The sequence below is a fragment of the Nansenia antarctica genome, assembly GCF_963989245.1.
Source record: "Nansenia antarctica genome assembly, chromosome: 17".
NCBI lineage: Eukaryota > Metazoa > Chordata > Actinopteri > Argentiniformes > Microstomatidae > Nansenia > Nansenia antarctica.
In genome coordinates this window covers 4,873,511-4,896,049 of record NC_137687.1, presented here as the reverse complement: position 1 = coordinate 4,896,049, position 22,539 = coordinate 4,873,511, and the positions used below count along the sequence as shown (strand labels likewise).

The following is a 22,539-nucleotide window of genomic DNA, read 5'->3' as shown; positions in this document are numbered from 1 at the left end:
TAAAATTCTCCTCATCTCCCCGTTCAAAACTCTCACCAGTCCATAGTGCTGCATGCAGATTAACATGCATCTGATTCCAATATGTTCTGTGGCGTGGAGGAGGGAGGGGAAGCGGGTGCCTTTATTGCACAGCGGGTTGCCTGATGAAAGCCCCGAGAGATTCCCCCAAAACAAAGAGAGACAAGCTAAGCTGTGGTGCCCATCTCCCGTACCGACCGTGACACAGACAAACAGCACACAACCAGCAGGCCTCCTTTTGGGAGATTCCAGAATAAACACTCCTTCCCTTCTGCTCATGTTCTCTCTGATTTAAATAATCTGGGTCTTGGATGGGGGGTTTGTCGTTACTGAGTGCAATGGATGTTGGTACAGTGGTGAACCATTTCAAGTGGTATAGCCACCTAAGGCTCTTTTTCTTAAAACGTCCAACGTTGAAAGGAGGCTTTTTTTTATCTTTCAACTCTTTGAAATCAATTGGTTGCCATCACATCACATTTAACTCGAGCGGGATCTAAAACTCCTTCGACACAAAACGGTCAAAAATAAAACAACCTAAATGTATTCCATGAATAAACAACCCCAGGGGCCTACAGCATAGTGCAGATGCATTGTGGGCTGTGGGAGTTAAACAATGTCTCAGGCGAAGGCTTTTAACACCGCCACAGGAATGACTCGCAGGATCGTTGGTTTAATGCGGAAAACCCCCCAGAACTGGAACGACCACAGATAGCAACACAAACAGTAAACGTCTTAAGTGTCCGCTGTTTATTTACCAGCTATTCTCTATACAATACCTGTTAGTCATCTCCTGTATTGGGGCTTATGGATCAGATGTTTAAAAATGTTGACTTAAGTGGGAAAACACAGCAAGGTGTGTGTGTGCGTGTAGGGGGATTTCACCACGTTGCAACATCAGTTCGACGGCGATATCTTCAACTACCTTCGCTGACTACCAAATCACAGCAGAACTTCTTTACACACAGGTGGTGAACCGTGAGAGAAAACTAAAACAAAATGGCCAGTCAGGGTTTGTTAAGTTAGTGGCAGTTAAGATGACACTCTTTGGGGTGTGGCTACAGGTGAACCTTTGTGTAATGTAGGTATAAGAAAGACATGCATCGCTAACATCAACAAGTACACCTTTCATCTTCTCTGCTTCTCTCCTCTTAAAGCTCATGAATTATCTCACTTGCTCTAAGCCTTTTATTATTCGTTATTTACTCGGTCTGTGCCATCTCTATCTAGCTCTCTTACTCCATTCTTGGTATTTCTTCTCCTCTGTAATCTATGTACAAGCACAAACACCTTTTTATAGGACTCCACTAAGAATAGGAAGCAACAGAGCCGTCTTTCCAGGAATGGCTTATGGAGTTGGCAAAGGTGGCAGCATACGAACAAATGTCCTTCAGTTCTATGGACAGAACTGAACAATACACAGCAAAATGGGGAGGCTACTTGGGATATATTGCTAGTCGGTAGTAAGACTTAAATTGACAAATTGGATGAGTGATGAATGTAATCTATGGGTGCTTTTTTATTTATTTTAATTTTAATTTTATATTCTGTTCTTTTCTCTGTATTATTTCTGTTTGATGACAGCAAGGCTTATTCGGTGATATTGTTACCATTTTATACAAAAGTTGTATAAATCAAGAAATGTGTTTATTGAAAAATCCAATAAAATACTGATTACAAAAAAAAAGAATAGGAAGCAACAGAAATTGGGTTGAGAGAGGTAACAAACTCTCTGGGCTGCTAGAGGATCATTTCCAACTTGAGAACAGAGCATTCCACATTGTATGGCAGCGAGCCATAGAACACTGCCAACAGCCATGCTGTACCTCACAGTCATTATTCCAAATATCGACATCATAAGACCTGTGTTTAAATTAAAATTATTCAGACTCAATTGGAGTTGATATTTACCAGGCTTTCATGGTGTACAGCCCACATGGTTTAGATGATCTCCGATAGGCTCAGTGTGTGTGTGTGTGTGTGTGTGTGTGTGTGTGTGTGTGTGTGTGTGTGTGTGTGTGTGTGTGTGTGTGTGTGTGGTCACTATAGCCCCCAGATAACTGTCTCACAGTGGGTCTGGGAGTCATTGGAGTAAATTACCACACTCCTGGGAGGGTGTTACAGTTAAAAAGGTTTCCTCAAAACCTCTAATTTTAGAAACAGCCTGTGTAGCGAAGATGTAATGCATATGCATTAGTGCCTGACTTCAGTCTTGTGTCTTCAAATGTAGATTACCTGAGGGTAAGCCACCAAAAGGTCAGCCATTTCAGCCATTGTACCACAAAGACAATGCAAACCACAACTATCTAGCCTATATATTGGAACACCCAGACAATTTCTATAATCAAATACAGCATTAGAAACTGAGAATTCCTTGCTTGTTTTCTATTAACCTCTCTAGTGGATACTGTTGAAATAAGTGGGGGGGAATATGCATGATGGAATATGATCGTGGCAGGATCTCTGGAAATGGTCATGATGATGCGGACCGATCGTGAATCATGTTACACGACGCGAGGAGTCGACAGCTACGCAGTCATACGACGTCCCCAGAAGAAATGCTTGATTTATGCAGTAACGACAAGAACGGTTACTATGAAAATGTCCTTGCTTGACAATGATGTGCTTGCACTTTCTTTTGCCTTCCCCCCTGAATGCTGTTTCAGGGCTGAAGTCACTGTCTGAGGGTAGATGACTCACAAGAAGCAGTATTGTATACGAGAGCCATGTGATATCTGCTGCTTGCCAGGGGGGGGTAGGACTACGTGTCAAACGGCACAGCAGGACTCCCGCCTGGAACACAATAAAAAATGGCCGACCAATCCTGTCCAGAGCAACAATGTCAATGTTAGACAACATTTCTGAGCATGGGGAGCAATTGGCATCTCTCTAAAAACACAATAACTAATTTCACCGTATTCATCCTAGATTGACTTCTAAACCTGGAAAACCAGGAAACCACAGGTTCCAGGGAAAATGTTGTTCTCTTCCTGTTGTGAGTTTAAACATGCAGAGCCAATTTGGAGTTGTCAAACTTGTGTGTGAGCAGCATGTGACTACTTAAGTGTTGACACATGCCTAAAGTGGGCAAATTCTTATACAATTTCACAGTCTGATACACACCAGACATTGACTGCCAAAATGGATTGGATTATAATCACTTGAGCAACTTGATATTATTTCTGGCACGCAAAGTAATAATCTACGCGGGGTCGAAGATTAATGTGGTTTAGATGAGAATCTTTTGTGTAATAAAGTGGACAGAATACAATTGTCTCGGTTCACTATCAAGACATCAGTTTCTTGACGGCAGAAAGAGTATTTTCTTTACATTATGTATAACATAAAATGTAAATAAACAGGTATGTTAGCGATACAAATGTCACAAAGCAAGAGACTTTAAAGGGCTATGGATGAGAGGGCCAATGTTCCACACCATGTTGAGAATGTTTAAACGAGTCGGGCCTCACACCACATTATGTGACGGAGGAACCGTATGGAATGCTCTACTACAGCAGACACAGTGACTGAGCTGAGGGGGTCCATGATAAACATCTACACCATCTATAAGTATGGCAATTGAGTGACAACTGTGTAAATAAATGGTAAATGTACTGCACTTATATAGCGCCTTTTTTGCTGCTCCAAAGCGCTTTACAACGGCCTCTCATTCACCCATTCACACACACATTCACACACCAATGGCGGCAAGCTACCATGCAAGGCCCTGGCCCGCTCACGGGGAGCAATTTTGGGGTTCAGTGTCTTGCCCAAGGACACTTGGGCCCCACAGCCGGGGCTCGAACCGCTGATCTGCCAACCTTGTGATCATTAGACGGCGGCTCTACCTCCTGCGCCACAGCCGCCCCATGTAGGTTCATGTACCGTAATAAAGATAGTTTATGTAATAAAGACAGTTTCTAATTTAACAGAAGTGACTTGGTGAGCTTTCCTCTGTGAATGTTACTTGTTTAGAATCAACTACACCCTGATTCTACATAATCACACAAATAGGAAAATGAAACCGAAAACAAAGCAACCTTGGTTGTCAACGCTGGGTGATTTGGCCAATGATTCATGGTGAATCACCGCCTCTTCTTATACACTTATTGAAGTGTTGACATAGGCCTACATATATCCACTGAACTGTGTTGACATACATATATCGACTGAACTGTGTATATGCAGTCAGTCTAGGAAACATGTGAGTCTTTAAACACAGTCCCATTCATTCAGAGAAGTTATTTGTAAACACATATAGTGTTAATTAAACCCAGGGTTAAGCGCGGCCATTTCAAAGTTTGCTTGTTCTATGACTCAGGGTTTTCTGTCAGCCACGTGTTGGCTCCGAGGATAAACTGTTTCCCTCTGCTAGTTCCCATTAGTGTTAGTGTAGTGAGATGAAACAAGCCGGTTGTGAGAGTATTGTTACAATGTCACGCCATGTTACTCCTTGGGGGCTTTTTCCACTTAATGGCATAACAACTTGAAGAGTTTCAACTAGGGATGCACCGAAAGTTTGGCCACCAAAATTATCCGGTCGAAAATAGCAAAAAAAGCACGTTCGGTGTTTGGGCCGAATGTGTGACAAATGCCAAATGTTTACTGAATACCAGAAGTTTTTTTTTAATGACGCGATCAAACAGTGCAAGCAACCCATGCTGTTCTGTGACTAAAACGAGCATTGAGTGATGACTACCTACTGCCAAGTGATGTAATTACAACAAACATGTCGGCATCTGCTCTCTGAACAACAACGAGAGGAATGTTATTGGTTTTAATATTTTCACAATCATGCCAACGACATGTCATTTCACGCGACACAATGTTGCCGTGACAACAGAATACCGAACACAGAGAGAGAGAGAGAGAGAGAGAGAGAGAGAGAGAGAGAGAGAGAGAGAGAGAGAGGAGAGAGAGAGAGAGAGAGAGAGAGAGAGAGAGAGAGAGAGGGAGAAATCACTGGAAAATGACTGCCCTTCACCTGATGTTATTTTAACTTAGTAACATAATATAATTATAGTCTACATGGGGTTGCTGCTTTGAAACAGATAGCGGAAGTGCTGATTAAAAAAGAACATATACATATTTACAGATGTAGACATTGAGGTGAGACTGTGGTCTACGTTGCTGGTAGATCATTTTCACGTCGGCCTCACGCGCAGAAAAATAGGCGATATCCCCAAAATAGGCGCGCCTGAGAGCGCCTCTCACACGGGCTGTGTGGATGCTCTAACCTGTTAACATGGGCGCCTAAATGAAAGTCACACGCGCTGCTGAGGTAAGGCGAGGTTGACGCAGCATGTGTAATCTGAGCCTCAAAACATAATCTAAAAAAGTGAAGTAAATGGTAAATGGACTGCACTTATAGCGCCTTTATCCAAAGCGCTTTACAACGGCCTCTCATTCACCCATTCACACACACATTCACACACCAATGGCGGCAAGCTACCATGCAAGGCGCCGCCGGCCCGCTCACTGGGAGCAATTTGGGGTTCAGTGTCTTGCCCAAGGACACTTCGACATGTGGCCAGCCGGGGCTCGAAACACAGATTTGCCAACCTTGCAGTCAATCATTAGGCGCCGGCTCTACCTCCTGAGCCACAGCCGCCGCCCCCTAGTAGTAAAGTAAATGTAAACGAAGTCAATGTTTCTACGCACCGCTGCTCCAACATTTCCTCCCATGGATGACGTAGCGGTCTCCCTCCCTCTGGAGGGTACACGCCATGTTGGTGGCGTCACTAGAGGCCACGTCAGGCTCTGTGGAGGGAACACACCGTGACGTTAGAATTATAAGGTTCTATCTCCGTTTAGAATTATAAGGTTCTATCTCTGTTTAGAATGATAAGGTTCTATCTCCGTTTAGAATTATAAGGTTCTATCTCCGTTTAGAATGATAAGGTTCTATCTCCGTTTAGAATTATAAGGTTCCATCTCTGTTTAGGGTAGTTCAGAGATATTGAGCGTCAAAGTTCTTACATTCCATTATGTTTTGTGAGATGGAACCTTTGTATTTTATGAATTACTAACTACAAAATGTCAACATTTTAAAAATAACACCACACAGGCATTAATAAACACCTAATGGATCAGATTATGTAAAAAACTCAATTTTGACAAAAACGGAGATAGAACCTTATAATTCTAACGTCACGACACAACACTGGTCACCTACTGAGCCTAGGCCAGTGCTGTCCATTGTATAGAGTTGTACTCATTTGTTCTTATCATCTACAACGTTGCTTAAGTGGCAGACTCTTTACAATGTGACTACATAGATAACTGAAGGGATATACTGTTCCCGGTTCAGCCAGCGCACTAAATCAACCAACCCAACCCAACACACAAAAACACTCCAACAGAAGACTCAACACCATCTGGGTTTTCAGTAACACACCCACTATCATCCCTCTGACAACGCCACATAAACAGGGGAGGAGAATATTGAACATAAACAGGAGAATATTGCTCATTCTGACTCAGTATCTCTCCCTCCCAGTCTTTCACTGGCTCACTGGCATTCTGGAGATTCTGTCTTCAGCTCTACTCCGAGCACAGTGTCCTTTCTCCTTATATCTTTGCATTCGATCAAATTTCAGGACCCTCCTTTCATGACTTTTCCTAGATATGTGCGTTCTACCAACCAGTATCCTTACATTTTCTAAATCACATCAGGATAAGCTAGTATAAAGCTATTTCGCAGTTTTTCTGTGTAGGAGGCAGGCTAATTTACAAGCGACCAACTAGTGGTCGTTGTGTGTAAATAGCAGCTTGAGCATTGTAAAGAGGGGGTCATTTGAGGCGGCTCTTATAGTAGGTTAAAAAGGCACGGCTGTTCTAGTGTTAAGGAAGGGAGGTGAAAGAGTCAGTGAGGTCAGTGCAGGTAAAGGGCCGTACCGGTCATGCAGAAGCAGGAGCGGATCTCTCCTCTGAGCAGGGGCTGCAGCCACTCTTTCTTCTGCTCCTCGGTGCCAAACATGTGCAGGACCTCCATGTTCCCAGTGTCTGCAGGGAGATACACACAATGGCTGAGGGAGGTTCATGATAATAATAATAATTCCTAAAATGTATATAGCGCTTTTCCGAGGCTCAAAGACGCTGGCAATATGGGAGAAACGGAAAACACTGAAACAACAAGCAACAGATAACATGGGCACATGGAACACAGAGTTAGCGAACGGGGAGGGGGGGGGGGATGGTCAGGGGTAGGGGAGGCTGTACGCATGTCAGGGGGGGAGGGGGGGTGGCAGGGTTAGGGGAGATGGGTAGGGGTAGGGGAGGTTGTATGCGTGTCCAGCGGGGGGGGGGGGGGGGTGGCAGGGTTGGGGGAGATGGCTAGGGGTAGGGGAGGCTGTAAGCATGGGAGAGAACAGGTAGGTTTTGAGGTGGGATTTAAAAGTGAGGAGTGACTCGGGTGAGTCTCTGAGTGGTTGAGGGAGAGAGTTCCAGAGGCGGGGTGCAGGCAGCTCGTGAAAAGGCACAGTGACCGAAGCCTTTGAGTTTTGAGGGGTGGGACAGAGAGGGGAACAATGGATGAAGGTTGGAGAGTCAGACCTAGCTAGCTAGTTTCATTGAGACCTGAAGTACTGACCAACCCCAACCCAATAACAGACCCATTCATTTGCTACTTAGGTCTGACACACTGGGGGACGACGACATTTAGCCCATGTTCCTTACAGAGAGGTGCCTGGGGGGGGCTTGGAGCTGGGGGGTTGATTTAGACATTGGACATATTCTATATTGTGAGCTTAGAATTATAAGGTTCTATCTCCGTTTAGGGCAGTTCAGAGATATTGAGCGTCAACGTTTTTACATTCCATTATGTTTTGTGAGATGGAACCTTTGTATTTTATGAATTACTAACTAAAAAATGTCAATATTTAAAAAAAATAACACCACACAGGCATTAATAAACACCTAATGGATCAGATTATGTAAAAAAACTCAATTTTGACAAAAATGGAGATAGAACCTTATAATTCACGATATTCTATATGGAGTATATGGATCCTATAACATGGAGGTTAACCATCGCAGGGACAGATAGCAGCTTACCAGGAGCCTGGCAGTTGAAGACCTCCGGAGCGTAGGCGCATCGCCCCGTCTCCTCAGCGATATGGGCGTAGTCCACCTGACTGAGACCACTGACGGCTGGCAGGAAGAGGTTCCACAGCCCCGCCTCTCTGGCCCTCACCTGAGATGAGAGAAACATCCTCTGTATGACCCTTGACCTCAAAACGCGAGCCACAGCTGTGGGAAGTTGGAGAGTCAGACCTAGCTAGCTATTTTCATGCATAAAGATAGATTAAGACTGGTCTAAGCCTTAGACTAGTCTTATATTCTCAGGTTAGACCGGTCTAATTAAGACTGCCTGTTGCATAAATAATAAGACTGACTTATTTTGAGGTTAGAAAGTTAGCCTCCTTCCCCCCCCTGGCTAAGCTTGATTTAAGAGCTGTGTTGCTATGGGAACGAGTCAGGGCTGGTAGGCTAGTAGCTAACTCCAGTGTGGTAAACTATTTCACTGGTTAAAACGGCTAAGCAGTATATTTTTCTCCACATTATATTCCTCCAATATACAGACGTTTTCAGCGGAAGAAAATGTAGTTTATCTCTCATATCTTCCTTGTTTTTTTTTCTGTCAAGTGTCTTATTTTACCTAGAATGCATTGCGAGACAGGCTATCTAAGTCAGTCTTACCTTAGGCCCTCCTAGGCTAGCTTTATGCAACAGGAACAGTTTAGAGTCTATAGCAAGTCTGACTTAAAGTGAGATCTAAGACTGGGTCTATCTTTATTCAAATGGCCCCTGAAGTATTGACAACCCCAACCAATAGAATCTTGGAGAGAACGCCACGAACGAACTTCACGCAGCCTTCCTTACCTAGGTTCATGTAATAAAGATAGTTTATGTAATAAAGACGGTTTCTAATTTAACAGAAGTGACTTTAGCTTGGTGAGCTTTCCTCTGTGAATGTTACTTGTTTAGAATCAACTACACCCTGATTCTACATAATATCACACAAATAGGAAAATGAAACCGAAAACAAAGCAACCTTGGTTGGGTCACACTGGGTGATTTGGCGATGATGATTCATGGTGAATCACAGCCTATTCTTATACACTTATTGAAGTGTTGATGTTACGGTACATGTGGGAATACGGTACATGTGGGAAAACTAGGGTTAGGGTTAGGTGCTAGGGTGCTACGGTTAAGGTTAGGGGTAGGGTTAGGGTTAGGGTTAGGGTTAGGGTTAAGGTTAGGGTTAGGGTTAGACATGCCAGCATGTACCAAGTCACCCTAGCACCTAACCCTAACCCTAGTTTTCCCACATGTACCGTATTCCCACATGTACCGTAACATTGACATACTGTACATATATCCACGAACGAACTTCACGCAGCCTTCCTTACCTTCAGGTCTTCTATCACCCGGGGGGTATGCCATCTCTGGGGTGAGTGGGCATGTTCGGAGTAGTACTCAGCCACTTCCTGGAAGAGACGTCTCGTTAGAAGTCTTAGGGGAGACGATGCCACCGCGATGAAGACAAATGTGTTGTGTAGTGGTTTTTAAGAGGTTAGGGGGCAAACTAAATAAACAAACACAGTGTCTTTTTATGTGTCTGAAGTGCCCAAGTGCATTTATTTTCATCCAGTTTTTTCTTTTTTCTGCACGTCATGAGCCAGACAACCACTCTGACTCAGACAGGACAGGAAGGAGGACTTTATACAACTGTTTTGTTAATGCTCTTGACCCCTGACCCCTGTCCCACAGACCTCCTGAGCAGGCAGCACGTGCTGAGTCATGAACTGGTGGACTTGTTGGAGGACAGCCTGGCCTTTAGGAGTCTGGAGAAACCTCCTATCATCAGCAGGGAGGGACCTAGAGGGGGGGGGGTATAAACACATTATATAACACATATATATATATATATATGTTACGGTACATGTGGGAATACGGTACATGTGGGAAAACTAGGGTTAGGGTTAGGTGCTAGGGTGACTTGGTACATGCTGGCATGTCTAACCCTAACCCTAACCTTAACTCTAATCCTACCCCTAACCCTAACCCTAACCTTAACCGTAGCACCCTAGCACCTAACCCTAACCCTAGTTTTCCCACATGTACCGATTTCCCACATGTACCGTATCATATATATATATATATATTACAGCTAAATCTAGGTGTAATTCCAGTATACAGAGTAGATTGTCCTACAAAGACACTTAGACTTAGATTTAGTAATCTAAAAATCAATTAGACCCCTATACTTTCTTTTATTTATTTTTTGTTTCTTTTTATTATTACTATCCGATCTTTTCAGTTTGTAAAGCGTCTTTGAGTGTCTAGAAAAGCGATATATCAGTCTAATGTATTATTATTATTATTATTATTATTATGTACATATGGTATGTATGTATACTACATACTGTATGAGCACAAGCAAATAGTTACCCTCCCATGTTAAAACTGTACAATGATGTGATTGTACTGTATTAGACAGAGACACAGTGCATATTCATATTCATATCAGCCAGACAGGTCAGGTGGTTTGAACTGACCTCTGTGCAATCTGCAGGCCAACCTGGGCCAGGGGCTCCACACTGTGGCCATACTGGGCAGCATCAGGGGCACTGGCATTGCCCAGTAGGTGGCGTGCATAGACCCCCTAATAGAGAGAGAGAAACACCTTCTTAATTCTGAGTGTGTGTGTGTGTGTGTGTGAGAGAGAGAGAGAGAGAGAGAGAGAGAGAGACACCTCTTCATTCTGTGAGAGAGAGAGAGAGAGAGAGAGAGAGAGAGAGAGAGAGAGAGAGAGAGAGAGAGAGAGAGAGAGAGAGAGAGAGAGAGAGAGAGAGAGAGAGAGAGAGAGACAGAACCAGACCTGAGCGATCCCGGCCATCTTAAAGACAGACAGGGCTACGTAGAAGTTCATCTGAGGCAGAGAGGATGGTATCCCCCGGCAACGGCAGTAGATGGAGACCAGGTCCTCCGGGGGAGGTATACCTTCCCGTTCACGGACGAGAGACAGACAGAGGAGGAGGAGGAGAGAGGACATCAGTGTACGATTACAGAACTGATACTAATCACAGAGATGCACGCAACCTATCAAATCAAGACAGGTAACACTAAAACTGTGTCATGATTGAACAGTATCCAGGGTTCCCACACCTTCTGAAACATCCCATTCAAGCACCTTTCAAGGACTTTCAAGACTCAATTCCCTCAAATTCAAGGACCCAACACGGCATAGTTTGAGACAGATCTAGATGAGAATTTATATAACAGGAACTATCCGCTCGCAGACAACAATTAAAAAGAGAGGCTTGAATGTGTGAACACCAGATGGTCTCTTGCCTTCTCTACCACAGCACAGCAAAACAATATATCGTGAAATATGTGTAAAGTTACTGTGTTATGTTAAGCAATAAAGAGACTTATCTACTATAATAAAGTAAAACAAATATTACGTATACATATTAAATATACATATTACAATATTAAATATATTTTTCTTTTTTTTAAAGAGAGAGAGAGGGAAATTCAAGCACTTTCAATAAGCCAAGTCTATTTTCAAAAACTTTTAAGGCCTTGATTTAGATTTTTTTTCTCAAATTCACAAACTTTCAAGGATTTCAAGGACCCATGGGAACCCTGAGTATGGATTAAAGAGGTGAAAGGTCATACCCTCCACGCCCACCATGCTGCCCATGGTGCTGAGGAGGTTGAGGCCTGTGGGCCAGTAGTGGGGCATGATGAAGTAGGCTAAATCTGCAGAGGGCTGCCCGGTGGTGGAGAGCTCCCAATCCAACACTGCCACCACACGTGCCTGGGGGGGAGAGTTTATGTACAAAAGAAGAGATTTGGTGAGGCTGCATTCTCATTTTACGCACCCAAATTTTGGAATAATGCACTGCCAGTTTACATTAGGGATGCAACCTCAGCAAATATGTTCAAGTCAAGACTAAAAACCCCATCTTTTTAATATTGCCTTTAAATTAAAAGATTATTAAATGATGATTATATATCATTCTATATAATATAATATATATATTATTATAGAATTATGATTATATAATGATTGGAGCACTTTGAGTTGCAACGTTTGCAGGAAAAGCGCTATACAAATAAAAAGTTATTATTATTATTGAATGCATCAAATGTTGTCACTGGGTCTGAGCATACACAATATAACACACAAATACACACCACAGTGAGATGATTGAACTGTTGGACACACACACACACACACACACACACACAATTCACCCCTTGAACTGGCATGTAAGGGAGGAGGGCACACAATACTACTATACCTCTACTATACTACTATGCTACTATACTACTATACTACTATACCTCTGTAGGGTGGAATACTAGGTTGTCCAATCGGAAGTCCCCATGGACGAGGGTTGCTTCATTGTCATTGGCTGGCAGGTTGCTCATCAGCCAATCCGAGAGCCTCTCCATGGCCGGAATGTCTTTGTGGGCAGACGCTCTGTATTGTTTTGTCCAGGTAGACACCTTTTAAGGGCATAGAATTATTATATATTACAAAACGGCCATCATCATTTTGAACGATGTGAAAACATTCCGAAATGTGAACATTCTTCAGTTGATGAATGAGAGTTGATGAATAATGTCTGTGGTGGAGGACAACAATGTCTGTGTTGTTACCTGTCTCTTGCAATACCCTGCCCCTCTCCCATATCCCTCCAGGCCCAGGGTAGTCAGGTCTATGGAGTGCAGGCGGGCCAACACCTCCACTGCTGCTACGTACAGAGCTGCTCTCTCCGTTGGGCTAACCCCCGGGAGCCGAAGGTCCCGGAAAACACGCCCCTGTGACCACACAGAGGGGTACAGTAAGACTTCATAGTCAGAGTAACACATGCAGTACACAACACATACATATGATACTGTGGGTTTGTGTGTCGTCTCTGCAAGTTGCATCTAGGTGGACAGTGCATTCATTTACATTTACATTTTGGGCATTTAGCAGAAGCCTTATTCCAAAGCGACTTACAATCAATTACATTTGACTAAGCAAGTGAATCATCAATCCACCAGTCGTATCAGGAAGAGTAATCTAGCTCTGGCAGTCTCAGTGATAGAAGGAAACGTTTTTTTAAATTATTTTTTTATATAGACATTGGAGAACAGAGAGACAGACAAGGGGGGCAGTAGAAGTCATAGGGGACACAGTAAAGGGGAAAAGCGGGTGTCTCTGTAGACGCAGTGCTGAGGGGTAGTACCGGTAGATGTCTCAGGAGGAGCAGGTGTAACCTGAAGAGATGGGTCTTCAGTCTCCGAAGATGGGTAGTGACTCTGGGCAGTTCTGACAGCCATTCACATTCACACTCACACGTACAGCCATAACCTACCTGCACATGCTCCATCAGATAGAAGTCAGTTCCGATCACCCCAGGGTCGGTGCAGTGCAGAAGGGGCTGGGGTACAGGGAACCCAGCGGAGAACAGGGCCTTCTGCACCCGATACTCCCTGTCAATCTGAAAACAGCCAACAAAGCATCATAGTCAACTTGTCTCTCTATAAACACATCACTGGCCTTTTTAAAATTATCAATAAGGGACATTGGAATACCAAATATTGTATCTCCCTCTACTGGAGAGATTTACGCTACTACAGTACTCCAACAACTTCACTGGCTCCCCATCAAATTCCGTATTCGTTTTAAGATTCTCCTTCTCACCTTTAAGGCTCTCCGTAACCTAGCAACCTTCATACCTCTATGAACTCCTTCTTACTCGCACAGATCCTCCTCTGCCAACAGACTTGTCATACCTTCTGCCCGCCTGACTACTATGGGATCTAGAGCCTTTAGCCGCTCTGCTCCCCGCCTCTGGAACTCTCTGCCACCTAACACTCTGGAACTCTCTGCCACCTAACACTCTGGAACTCTCTGCCACCTAACACTCCGGAACTCTCTGCCACCTAACATTCTGGAACTCTTTGTCTCCTAACAATCTGGAACTCTCTGTCTCCTAACACTCTGGAACTCTCTGTCTCCTAACACTCTGGAACTCTCTGTCTCCTAACACTCTGGAACTCTCTGCCACCTAACACTCTGGAACTCTCTGTCTCCTAACACTCTGGAACTCTCTGCCACCTAACACTCTGGAACTCTCTGCCACCTAACACTCTGGACCTCTCTGCCCCCCAACTTACGCAATATTGACACTCTCACCACTTTCAAATCCTGTCTTAAAACACACCTTTTCACAACGGCTTACTTGGTTTGATCTCATGTATTTTGTTTGCTGTTATATCTGATTTTGCTGTTTTTATCTCATTTTGCTTTGTTGATTTTAATGTTTTGATATGTGGTTTTAAACTGTCTTGTAAGGTGTCCTTGAGAGCCTTGAAAGGCGCCCATAAATAAAATGTATTATTATTATTTACAGCACCAAACTAAACAGTAAATAGATTCCTGCACAGTGTTTCACATCACATGTGTGTTAAGTTTGGACCTTATGAGCTCCAGGTAGCAGCATCCCAGAAGGTTTCTTCCTGAGGACATAACTCTCCTCTGGGGTCTGGATCAGGAAGGTGGGGTTGGACTGTCCAGCACTGGAATGACACAGACACAGGAAGAAGCCACTAAACTATGTGTCTTATCAAACTCATGCAGAAACATGCAGATATTGAAACATGCAGTTATTGAAACATGCAGATATTGAAACATGCAGATATTGAAACATGCAGATTTTGAAACATGCAGATATTGAACCAGAACACTCACCTGTACTGTCTGACAGTGAGGGTGTCATTATTGGACACTCCTCGGGTCTTGACAGCCAGATATCGTTGCAGATTTCCAACATTGAACTTGTGTTGATCCCGGACAGGAGTCGTTTGGTCTTCCATATTTATTTCAGTTGTGGTTTAATTATTTGCTAAAGACAAAGTTGCGGGTCCATGAATGAACAGATCTGCGTGTGTATGGATAGACTCAGAGCTTTGCACTTTGTGTTTGGACTGATGTGAGAATGTTTTAAACAGATCTAGTCTTTACGTTGACCTTACGTTACGTTACGTTTTACGTACGTTCATAACGTCACTTTCACTTTTCAACCTCGTTGAACAGATCTGCTCAAAGCAACAGATGAACCAATGAAAATGCGTAGGGGCGTGGACAACATGCAAGATACGCCCCCATATATTTGCATACAGATCTGATCAAGTGGAAAAATAAATGTGGAAAAGAAAGAATGAATGCTAAAAGAATAATAAATATAAATAGATATTTTATTATAAATAAATATAGAAATGTATTTCATTATTACTGTGTGTATTAATTCATTTATTTATTCATATATTAATTTATTTATCTACATCTTTATTGTTAATTTTGACAGACTTGGTCCTAGTGAGGTTTAGTATATCCAGATACCGTAGAGATCTGATAGGAACCTTTCTTCACACCGTTCGCTGGCTCCTGTTTCCCTCCGGATCATATTGACAGCGACCCCGAAGCAACCATCAGCTGATGCCAAGAGCTTGGATGTAGACGTGTACTTGGCTTTAGCTCCACAAAACTAACCTGGACTCAACACATTTTCTTGATTGGTTTCCTTTGATTACAACAGTGTAATCAAACCATGGCCACAGTGGAAGAGCTTAAGCTGAGAGTCAGGGAGCTGGAAAATGAGCTGATTAAATGTAGACAGAAGAGAAGCATGGAGGGAGGAGAGGCTGATCACAGCCCATCACAGGCACATCACAGACCCAGGATCGACAAGATGAGTGCCGAAGTGGTGGATTCAAACCCCTACAGGTAGCTAGCTTTGCCAGTTAACGGTGTGTCTTATCAAACACAAACACAAACCCTTGGCTCTCTTGTTTTTAGTATTTTTTTCCTAGCACCAGGGGAGCCCCCCCTCCTAAATTTCGTTGTATGGTACCTGTACTGTATTAATGACAATAAAGACCATTCATTCATTCATTCATTCATTCAGTTCGTTTCTTACTGTCACCAACGGATAGGAGGCATATTATGTTATAGCCTACTGACTGATACACCTGGCAAGCTTCTAGACAAGCCTCATCCCTCTTGGCATATGGTGCTTCATGTTAACTGTTTCCCCCCCTCGTGTTTCTACTTTGCAGTCGTCTGATGGCTTTGAAGCGCATGGGCATTGTGGAGGACTATGAGGTAAAGGACCAATATCAGACAGTCGTGTTGTTGATTCTGTTATGTACTTCAACATAGATGACATGTATTACATTGATTTCTATCTGATTGTGGTCAACAGAAAATCCGGACATTCTCTGTAGCTGTGGTTGGGGTGGGAGGAGTAGGTAGCGTGACTGCAGAAATGCTCACAAGATGTGGCATTGGTAAGGTAATACAAACTTCAGATTACTCCCATCGATATTTCTCAATCTGTCTCGCTCTTTCAATGCCTGGCCTGGCTGTCCCAACATCCACTGAATCCTTCTGCCTTGTCTTGTGTTCTCTCCTTTGCACAGTTAATTCTCTTTGACTATGACAAAGTGGAGCTGGCCAACATGAACAGGCTGTTCTTCCAACCTCACCAGGCCGGCCTTAGCAAAGTGGAGGCCGCGGAGCACACACTCAGGTACGGCATCCTGCACCGCCGTCAACCTCGGGATGTTCAAATGTGTTCAAACATTCTAAGATGTTTGATGAGTATTCTATTCTATTCTTCAATAACACTCTACTACAGGAACATCAACCCAGATGTTGCGTTCGAGACCCATAACTACAACATCACCACCATGGACAATTTCACACATTTCATGGATCGTGTGAGGTGAGAACTGTATTGTGACCTCATATCTGATGAATTCGAATTCTGCTTGCAGCCATTTTGTACAGAGCGAACCCGTATTGATTAGCTCAACAGTAACATTTCCACAAGTTGTTTATGTTAGCCCCCCCGCTCCCCTTCTCTGACACTCCTCCTCACTTGTAAATCCTGTGTGTCTCCCCTCAGTCACGGAGGGCTGCAGGAGGGCAAGTCTGTCGATCTGGTGTTGAGCTGCGTGGACAACTTCGAAGCCCGGATGGCCATTAACACCGTCAGTACCAAACTATACCGTTGTTGTTCCATCCATTCTATACCATGAAACACATTCTAAGATGGAAGATATAATGGTGCATATCAGATTCAGACGCTTGTTTGTTTGTAATGTCGTTGCCCCCCCTAGGCCTGTAATGAGCTGGGTCAGATCTGGATGGAGTCGGGTGTCAGTGAGAACGCCGTGTCCGGACACATTCAGCTCCTCATCCCCGGGGAAACCGCTTGCTTTGCCGTACGTTTCACATCACACTGTTTCGTTTTTCCTCTTTACATGTCGTTGTTATTCTACTACACCCATGTTGATTACTCATCAATATTCATGAGCCTCTGATTTAACGATCACTCGTTGTTTCGAGTGCTGCATTACTTACGTCCTTCTCCACACAACAGTGCGCCCCTCCCCTTGTGGTGGCTGCCAATATCGATGAGAAGACTCTGAAGAGGGATGGGGTTTGTGCAGCCAGCCTACCAACCACCATGGGGGTGGTTGCAGGCCTCCTTGTCCAGAATGTCCTCAAGTAAGACTTGCTATCGTTTGCACTTCACAGCCAACAGTTCCTTGGAGACCACTAATGGTATAGCAACAGCAGAATCCCCTATGGGGCAGAAAATCAATACAACCTGTCAATCAAGGAACCTAAGGATGCTCTCAACAGCCAAGCCATTAACGATTAACACAACCAATTGGCTAAAGGGTCTTTTTCAATTGCTTGTTTTTACCACCACTCACAAACCAGCCATCACATGATTGACTGTTATAGGTTTTTCATCCCCCATGGAAGATATCCAAACTCTGGTTTGTGTTCGTCAGATACCTGCTGGGGTTCGGCACGGTCAGTCACTACCTCGGCTACAACGCCATGCAGGACTTCTTCCCCACCATGGCCATGAAGCCCAACCCCCAGTGTGACAACCACTACTGCAGGAGACAACAGCAGGAATACAAGGTGTGTGAGTGATTGATTGAGTGAGTGAGTGAGTGAGTGAGTGAGAGAATCAGATGCTCTCCCATAACATTATAAATGAGAGAGAATGAGAGAGAGAGAGAGAATTGGATGCTCTCCCATAACATTATAAATGCATGTCTGTTTATGTGCTTTTTTGGTCCCCAGAGGAAAGAGGCGGAACGGCCCAAAAAGGAAGTACAAGTGGTGGTGGAAGAGGAGGTTGTGCATGAGGACAATGATTGGGGTTAAGTATATAAATTCTCGACGGATGCTCCGCTTGAAAAGGGTGGTTTCGCTCCGGTTGTCGCACGACAACATTCGATTCCATTGTTTTGAATGACACAATGCACACGGCGTGCGATGCGATTTTGTCGCACGACAACATTCGATTCTCAATTCACACCACCGAAGTGTGTGGGTGTGAATTGAGAGTCGAATGTTGTCGTGCGACAATATCGCATCGCACGCCGTGTGCATTGTGTCATTCAAAACAATGGAATCGAATGTTGTCGTGCGACAAAATCGCACGCCGTGTGCATTGGGCTTAAAAGACTGGGTCTATCTTTATGCGACCGGCCCCAGGTGTTGACTGACCGTGGCCCCGCCCCCCCCTCCCTCCTGACAGGTATTGAGCTGGTGTCGGAGGTGACGCAGGAGGAGCTGCAGGCCGCCTCAGGCCCCGTCCCCGACCTCCCAGAAGGCATCACTGTGGCCTACACCATCCCAGAGAAGGTGAGCCCAGGCTGGACACACCCGCTAGGCGCAGGGGTCAGAATGGGGGGGGGGGGGGGGGGGGGGGTAGTGGTGGTCTAGTGGATAGTGAGTTGGACTTGTGATCGGAAGGTTGTGAGTTCAAATCTCGCCTGAAACCACACCACTACTAGTGTGCCGTTGAGTAAGGCACTTAGCCCTCAGTTACTCCAGGGGGAATGTCCCTGTAATTCGTAATTGTAAATCGCTTTGGATTAAAAGCGTCTGCTAAATGGCAACATTAGAATGGTAGCCCTAATATCAGTTCAGAGTTCCCACGGGTCCTTGAAATCCTTGAATGTTTGTGAATTTGAGAGAAAAAAAATCAAGGCCGGAGTTTTTGAAAATCGACATGGGTCATTGAAAGTGCTTGAATTCCCCTCTCTCTCTCTCTCTCTCAAAAATAAATAAATAAATATAGGTAACATGTAGAAGGGAATAAAACAACCATACTAGTTACTACGGTTAATTAGTTAGCTAAATCTTAAACCGACATAACCCCGTTAAATTTGAAAAAAACGTTCATGGTCATTCCTATTACCGTATTATATACATTCTCATTTACATCTGTCTCAAACTATGCCATGGTGGGCCCTTGAATTTGAGGGAATTGTGTCTTGAAAGTCCTTGAAAGGTGCTTGAATGTGATGTTTCAGAAGGTGTGGCCGTGGGAACCCTGTCAGTTTATCTTGGGTATGTGGAGACTGATGTTGTTCGGTTGTCTCCCCTCTTGGTCAGGACACTGCAGCAGGGGAGACCGTGGAGGAGACTGAACAGAGTCTAGAAGAGCTGATGTCTCAGATGAGGAAGATGTAGCTGGGACCACACCTACCTGCTCTCCAACAGACAATGCATCAGCCTCATCAATGCCTCATCTCTTCAAACATTGCAGTAAACCTACAGTATCACATCCCTTTGATAAACAAGCATCATATCTCATCCCAGGATGAATACTTAGTTAGTGGAAACACCTCTCTCCAGTTGATAAAAGGGAATGCATGAAAAAAAAAAGCTACTGTCAATTTCCAAATTACCCTAAGGACAATAATTTACTAGCCAGTAAAGCATTAGAGTATAAACTGAGAAAGTACTACTACTAACAGTCAATGGAAGTATTTAAAATAAAGTTCTCCTGAATGTAATGAATCAGGTACATGCAGGTGGAAATCAGAATACTGTGTGTGGAATAACACTTGTGTCGCGTGTCGTGTTGACACTGAGGGAAGAGGAGAGACTGTTGTAGCGCAGTCCTACAGGTGCAGCTTTTGGACTAATTGTGAACGCTGCCATTGATATTGTTTCCCCCCCCCCCCCCCCCCCTTTCTTCAGTATTTTGAATGGTGGTGAATGATACTGTACCTAATGATACTGTACCTTTCTTCTGCATGTAACATGTTGACTTTCTGCTTCCTGTCATCCGCTCCGCTGTCAAAACCACAAACAAAAAGGTCTCTGCTGGAACAGTACTGATGGAAGATTTCTGTACTCACTTTGTTTCAATAAAGTATTTATTAGCCAGAATACAGAATCAGTTGATTATATTTATGGCATTCACTATGACATTTTTCCTGTTCAGTTTCACAATTAATGGCATGGGCGCAGTAAGACAATGCACTTAGGACATGATGTTTGGCAATATAACGGCAGGGTTTGGTGCCGTAGGTTCCCTTTGGCTTCATACGCCTTGTCAGGCAGTGTAGGTTACACAAGGTTAGGAGGGCCAGGGCATAGATTTCAAGCCCACATTTAACTTGCATAAATACCTGTATGAGGTCAACACATTATAGAATACTGCTCAGACAGTGATGGTTTACAATCGTTGATATCAATTCACTATGGTCATGAGATACTTAACCCCAACAACAGACAACTTGGGTTTGAGGTATGTCATAGTTTTCAAACACTGTAAATAGAATAGATCATGCATTGATTCAGTTTATGTGGATAGACTTGGCACTGTTTGCATAATTGGTGCAGGAAAAACGACCTGAAGCAAGCTGGTATTCTATCTGTCAGCTCCTATTAACGATGTTCTATGAGCACACGTCAGATAAGAGCATCAGAGCCACAGGCATTTTGAGTTATTGTGTGTCTGGAATAAAAAATAAAATAAAAACTCCTCCACCTGAGTTTTAATCCCTGATAAGGGCTATGTTGTCTTCACATTATTTAATACTGATAATAGTACTAATAATACATGATTACATCCATAATACATATCTCTTTACATCACATTTTAACAAACGCATACATTTCACAGATATTAAATAAAGCATACTTCTCTTTCGGAATGGCAGTTACAGTAACATTTGACGACACCACGACACTGTTCCATCTCAAAGCAGCATAACGAACGTTCCCTTCCATCAGTAACACTGACTCTGTTCGGTTGTTAAGTCATGACGTGTTTTCCGGGTCCAACGTTGGCTGAGGCGCTCTCTTCAAAATGCCGCAGTGCTGTGTCCCTTGTTGTATGAATAGATCCGAGTCTAAAAAAACGATTGAACTGTCATTCTACCGCTTAAGTACACTGGTACTCTGGTGCGGGGAATTTTTTTCATTTGGACCCGGAAATTGCTAAACGTCACACGTGACGTCAGACTTCACAACCAAGTAGTTGTAGTTGTGTAACCAAGTAGTGACGTCAGACTTAACCTAACAACCAAGTAGTTGTGGAGTTGCTGGGGGGCGGAGTCACCTGGGGGCGTGTGGGAGGGGGGCGGGGCCTCGCAGGCTGAACGTGTCTCCGCTGGACGAGTGGCGGGACGGAGCCTTACCACACACCAGCGACGGCTCCGCCTCCTTGATCTCCATGGCTCGCTTGTAGAGCTCCGCTGCCTTCTCAAAGTCCCCCTCCTCGTAACTGGGCAAGAGGGAGAGGAGAACATGACTCAGGGTTCCCCACACCTTCTGAAACATCACATTCAAGCACCTTTCAAGGACTTTCAAGACTCAATTCCCTCAAATTCAAGGACCCAACACACACGGCATAGTTTGAGACAGATTCAGATGAGAATTTATATAATAGGAACTATCCGCTCACAGACAACAATTAAAAAGAGAGGCTTGAATGTGTGAACACTAGATGGTCTCTTGCCTTCTCTACCACAGCACAGCAAAACAATATATTGTGAAATATGTGTAAAGTTAAGCAATACAGAGACTTATTTACTAGTTGACGAGCTAAGTAAAACATTTTTGCATATATATATTATTTTTTTTTAGAGAGAGAGAGAGAGAGGGGAATTCAAGCACTTTCAATGACCCATCGTGAGCTTTTTATAAAGGTTCTATCTCCGTTTAGGGTAGTACAGAGATATTGAGCGTCAAAGTTTTTACATTCCATTATGTTTTGTGAGATGGAACCTTTGTATTTTATTAATTACTAAGTAAAAAATGTCAACATTTTAAAAATAACACCACACAGGCATTAATAAACACCTAATGGATCAGATTACCGGTATGTAAAAAACTCAATTTTGATGGAGATAGAACCTAGAATTGTAACGTCAAGCCATGTCTATTTTAAAAAACTTATAAGACCTTGATTTTTTTCCCCACACTTTCAAGGATTTCAAGGACCCGTGGGAATCAGTTAGGGCTTTCACACCGGCAGTTCCGAACGCCGGTTCGCGTTCGCGTTCGGAAACCTCCGAACGTTGGTGCTGTCTGGCGAACGAGCCCGCGTTCATACCAGTGTATCGTTCGTCAGACAGCGCCAACGTTCGGAGGTTTCCGAACGCGAACGCGAACCGGCGTTC

At 43.8% G+C, this 22,539-nt stretch overlaps 3 protein-coding genes across 4 annotated transcripts in view; 1 reads left to right on the top strand and 2 right to left on the bottom strand.

Annotated features, from left to right (window-relative positions):
• Window positions 1-14,906, bottom strand: part of acad11 (acyl-CoA dehydrogenase family, member 11) — a 36,072-nt gene extending 21,166 nt beyond the window's left edge. The window contains exons 1-13 of the mRNA XM_080547206.1: window positions 14,777-14,906; window positions 14,505-14,604; window positions 13,398-13,523; window positions 12,694-12,855; window positions 12,376-12,540; window positions 11,704-11,845; window positions 10,901-11,022; window positions 10,578-10,684; window positions 9,792-9,897; window positions 9,429-9,506; window positions 8,071-8,209; window positions 6,913-7,020; window positions 5,677-5,775 (exon numbers count right to left, since the gene is read on the bottom strand). Of these exons, the coding sequence (XP_080403332.1) occupies window positions 5,677-5,775; window positions 6,913-7,020; window positions 8,071-8,209; window positions 9,429-9,506; window positions 9,792-9,897; window positions 10,578-10,684; window positions 10,901-11,022; window positions 11,704-11,845; window positions 12,376-12,540; window positions 12,694-12,855; window positions 13,398-13,523; window positions 14,505-14,604; window positions 14,777-14,901 (1,579 nt within the window). The 5' untranslated portion in view covers window positions 14,902-14,906. The remainder of the gene's footprint in view (window positions 1-5,676; window positions 5,776-6,912; window positions 7,021-8,070; window positions 8,210-9,428; window positions 9,507-9,791; window positions 9,898-10,577; window positions 10,685-10,900; window positions 11,023-11,703; window positions 11,846-12,375; window positions 12,541-12,693; window positions 12,856-13,397; window positions 13,524-14,504; window positions 14,605-14,776) is intronic.
• A 645-nt stretch (window positions 14,907-15,551) lies between these two features.
• Window positions 15,552-19,617, top strand: uba5 (ubiquitin-like modifier activating enzyme 5). Of its 2 annotated transcripts, XM_080547462.1 has the most exons (12): window positions 15,552-15,811; window positions 16,144-16,189; window positions 16,290-16,379; window positions 16,507-16,616; window positions 16,725-16,811; window positions 16,995-17,079; window positions 17,209-17,313; window positions 17,472-17,599; window positions 17,893-18,028; window positions 18,194-18,272; window positions 18,654-18,760; window positions 19,517-19,617. In XM_080547462.1, exons 1-12 carry the CDS (start codon window positions 15,636-15,638, stop codon window positions 19,592-19,594), a joined length of 1,227 nt encoding a protein of 408 aa, XP_080403588.1. In that variant the 5' UTR covers window positions 15,552-15,635; the 3' UTR covers window positions 19,595-19,617. The 2 variants fall into 2 exon arrangements, with proteins under 2 accessions (XP_080403588.1, XP_080403589.1); XM_080547463.1 differs by lacking the exons at window positions 15,552-15,811; window positions 16,144-16,189 and having other exon boundaries at window positions 16,288-16,374.
• Window positions 19,618-21,465: 1,848 nt separating this feature from the next.
• Window positions 21,466-22,539, bottom strand: part of nphp3 (nephronophthisis 3) — a gene marked incomplete at its 5' end in the record, with an annotated part of 23,542 nt that continues 22,468 nt past the window's right edge. Inside the window, one exon of the mRNA XM_080547461.1 lies at window positions 21,466-21,641. Coding sequence (XP_080403587.1) covers window positions 21,473-21,641 — 169 coding nt within the window. The 3' untranslated portion in view covers window positions 21,466-21,472. The remainder of the gene's footprint in view (window positions 21,642-22,539) is intronic.

What these genes read in the sequence shown, in the direction of transcription:
- uba5 (XM_080547462.1), top strand. Translation starts at nt 15,636, where the DNA reads ATGGCCACAGTGGAAGAGCTTAAGCTGAGAGTCAGGGAGCTGGAAAAT. An exon ending in GTGGATTCAAACCCCTACAG is followed by an intron (nt 15,812 to 16,143) that starts GTAGCTAGCTTT and finishes TCTACTTTGCAG; the next exon opens with TCGTCTGATGGCTTTGAAGC. An exon ending in GACAACAGCAGGAATACAAG is followed by an intron (nt 18,029 to 18,193) that starts GTGTGTGAGTGA and finishes TTTGGTCCCCAG; the next exon opens with AGGAAAGAGGCGGAACGGCC.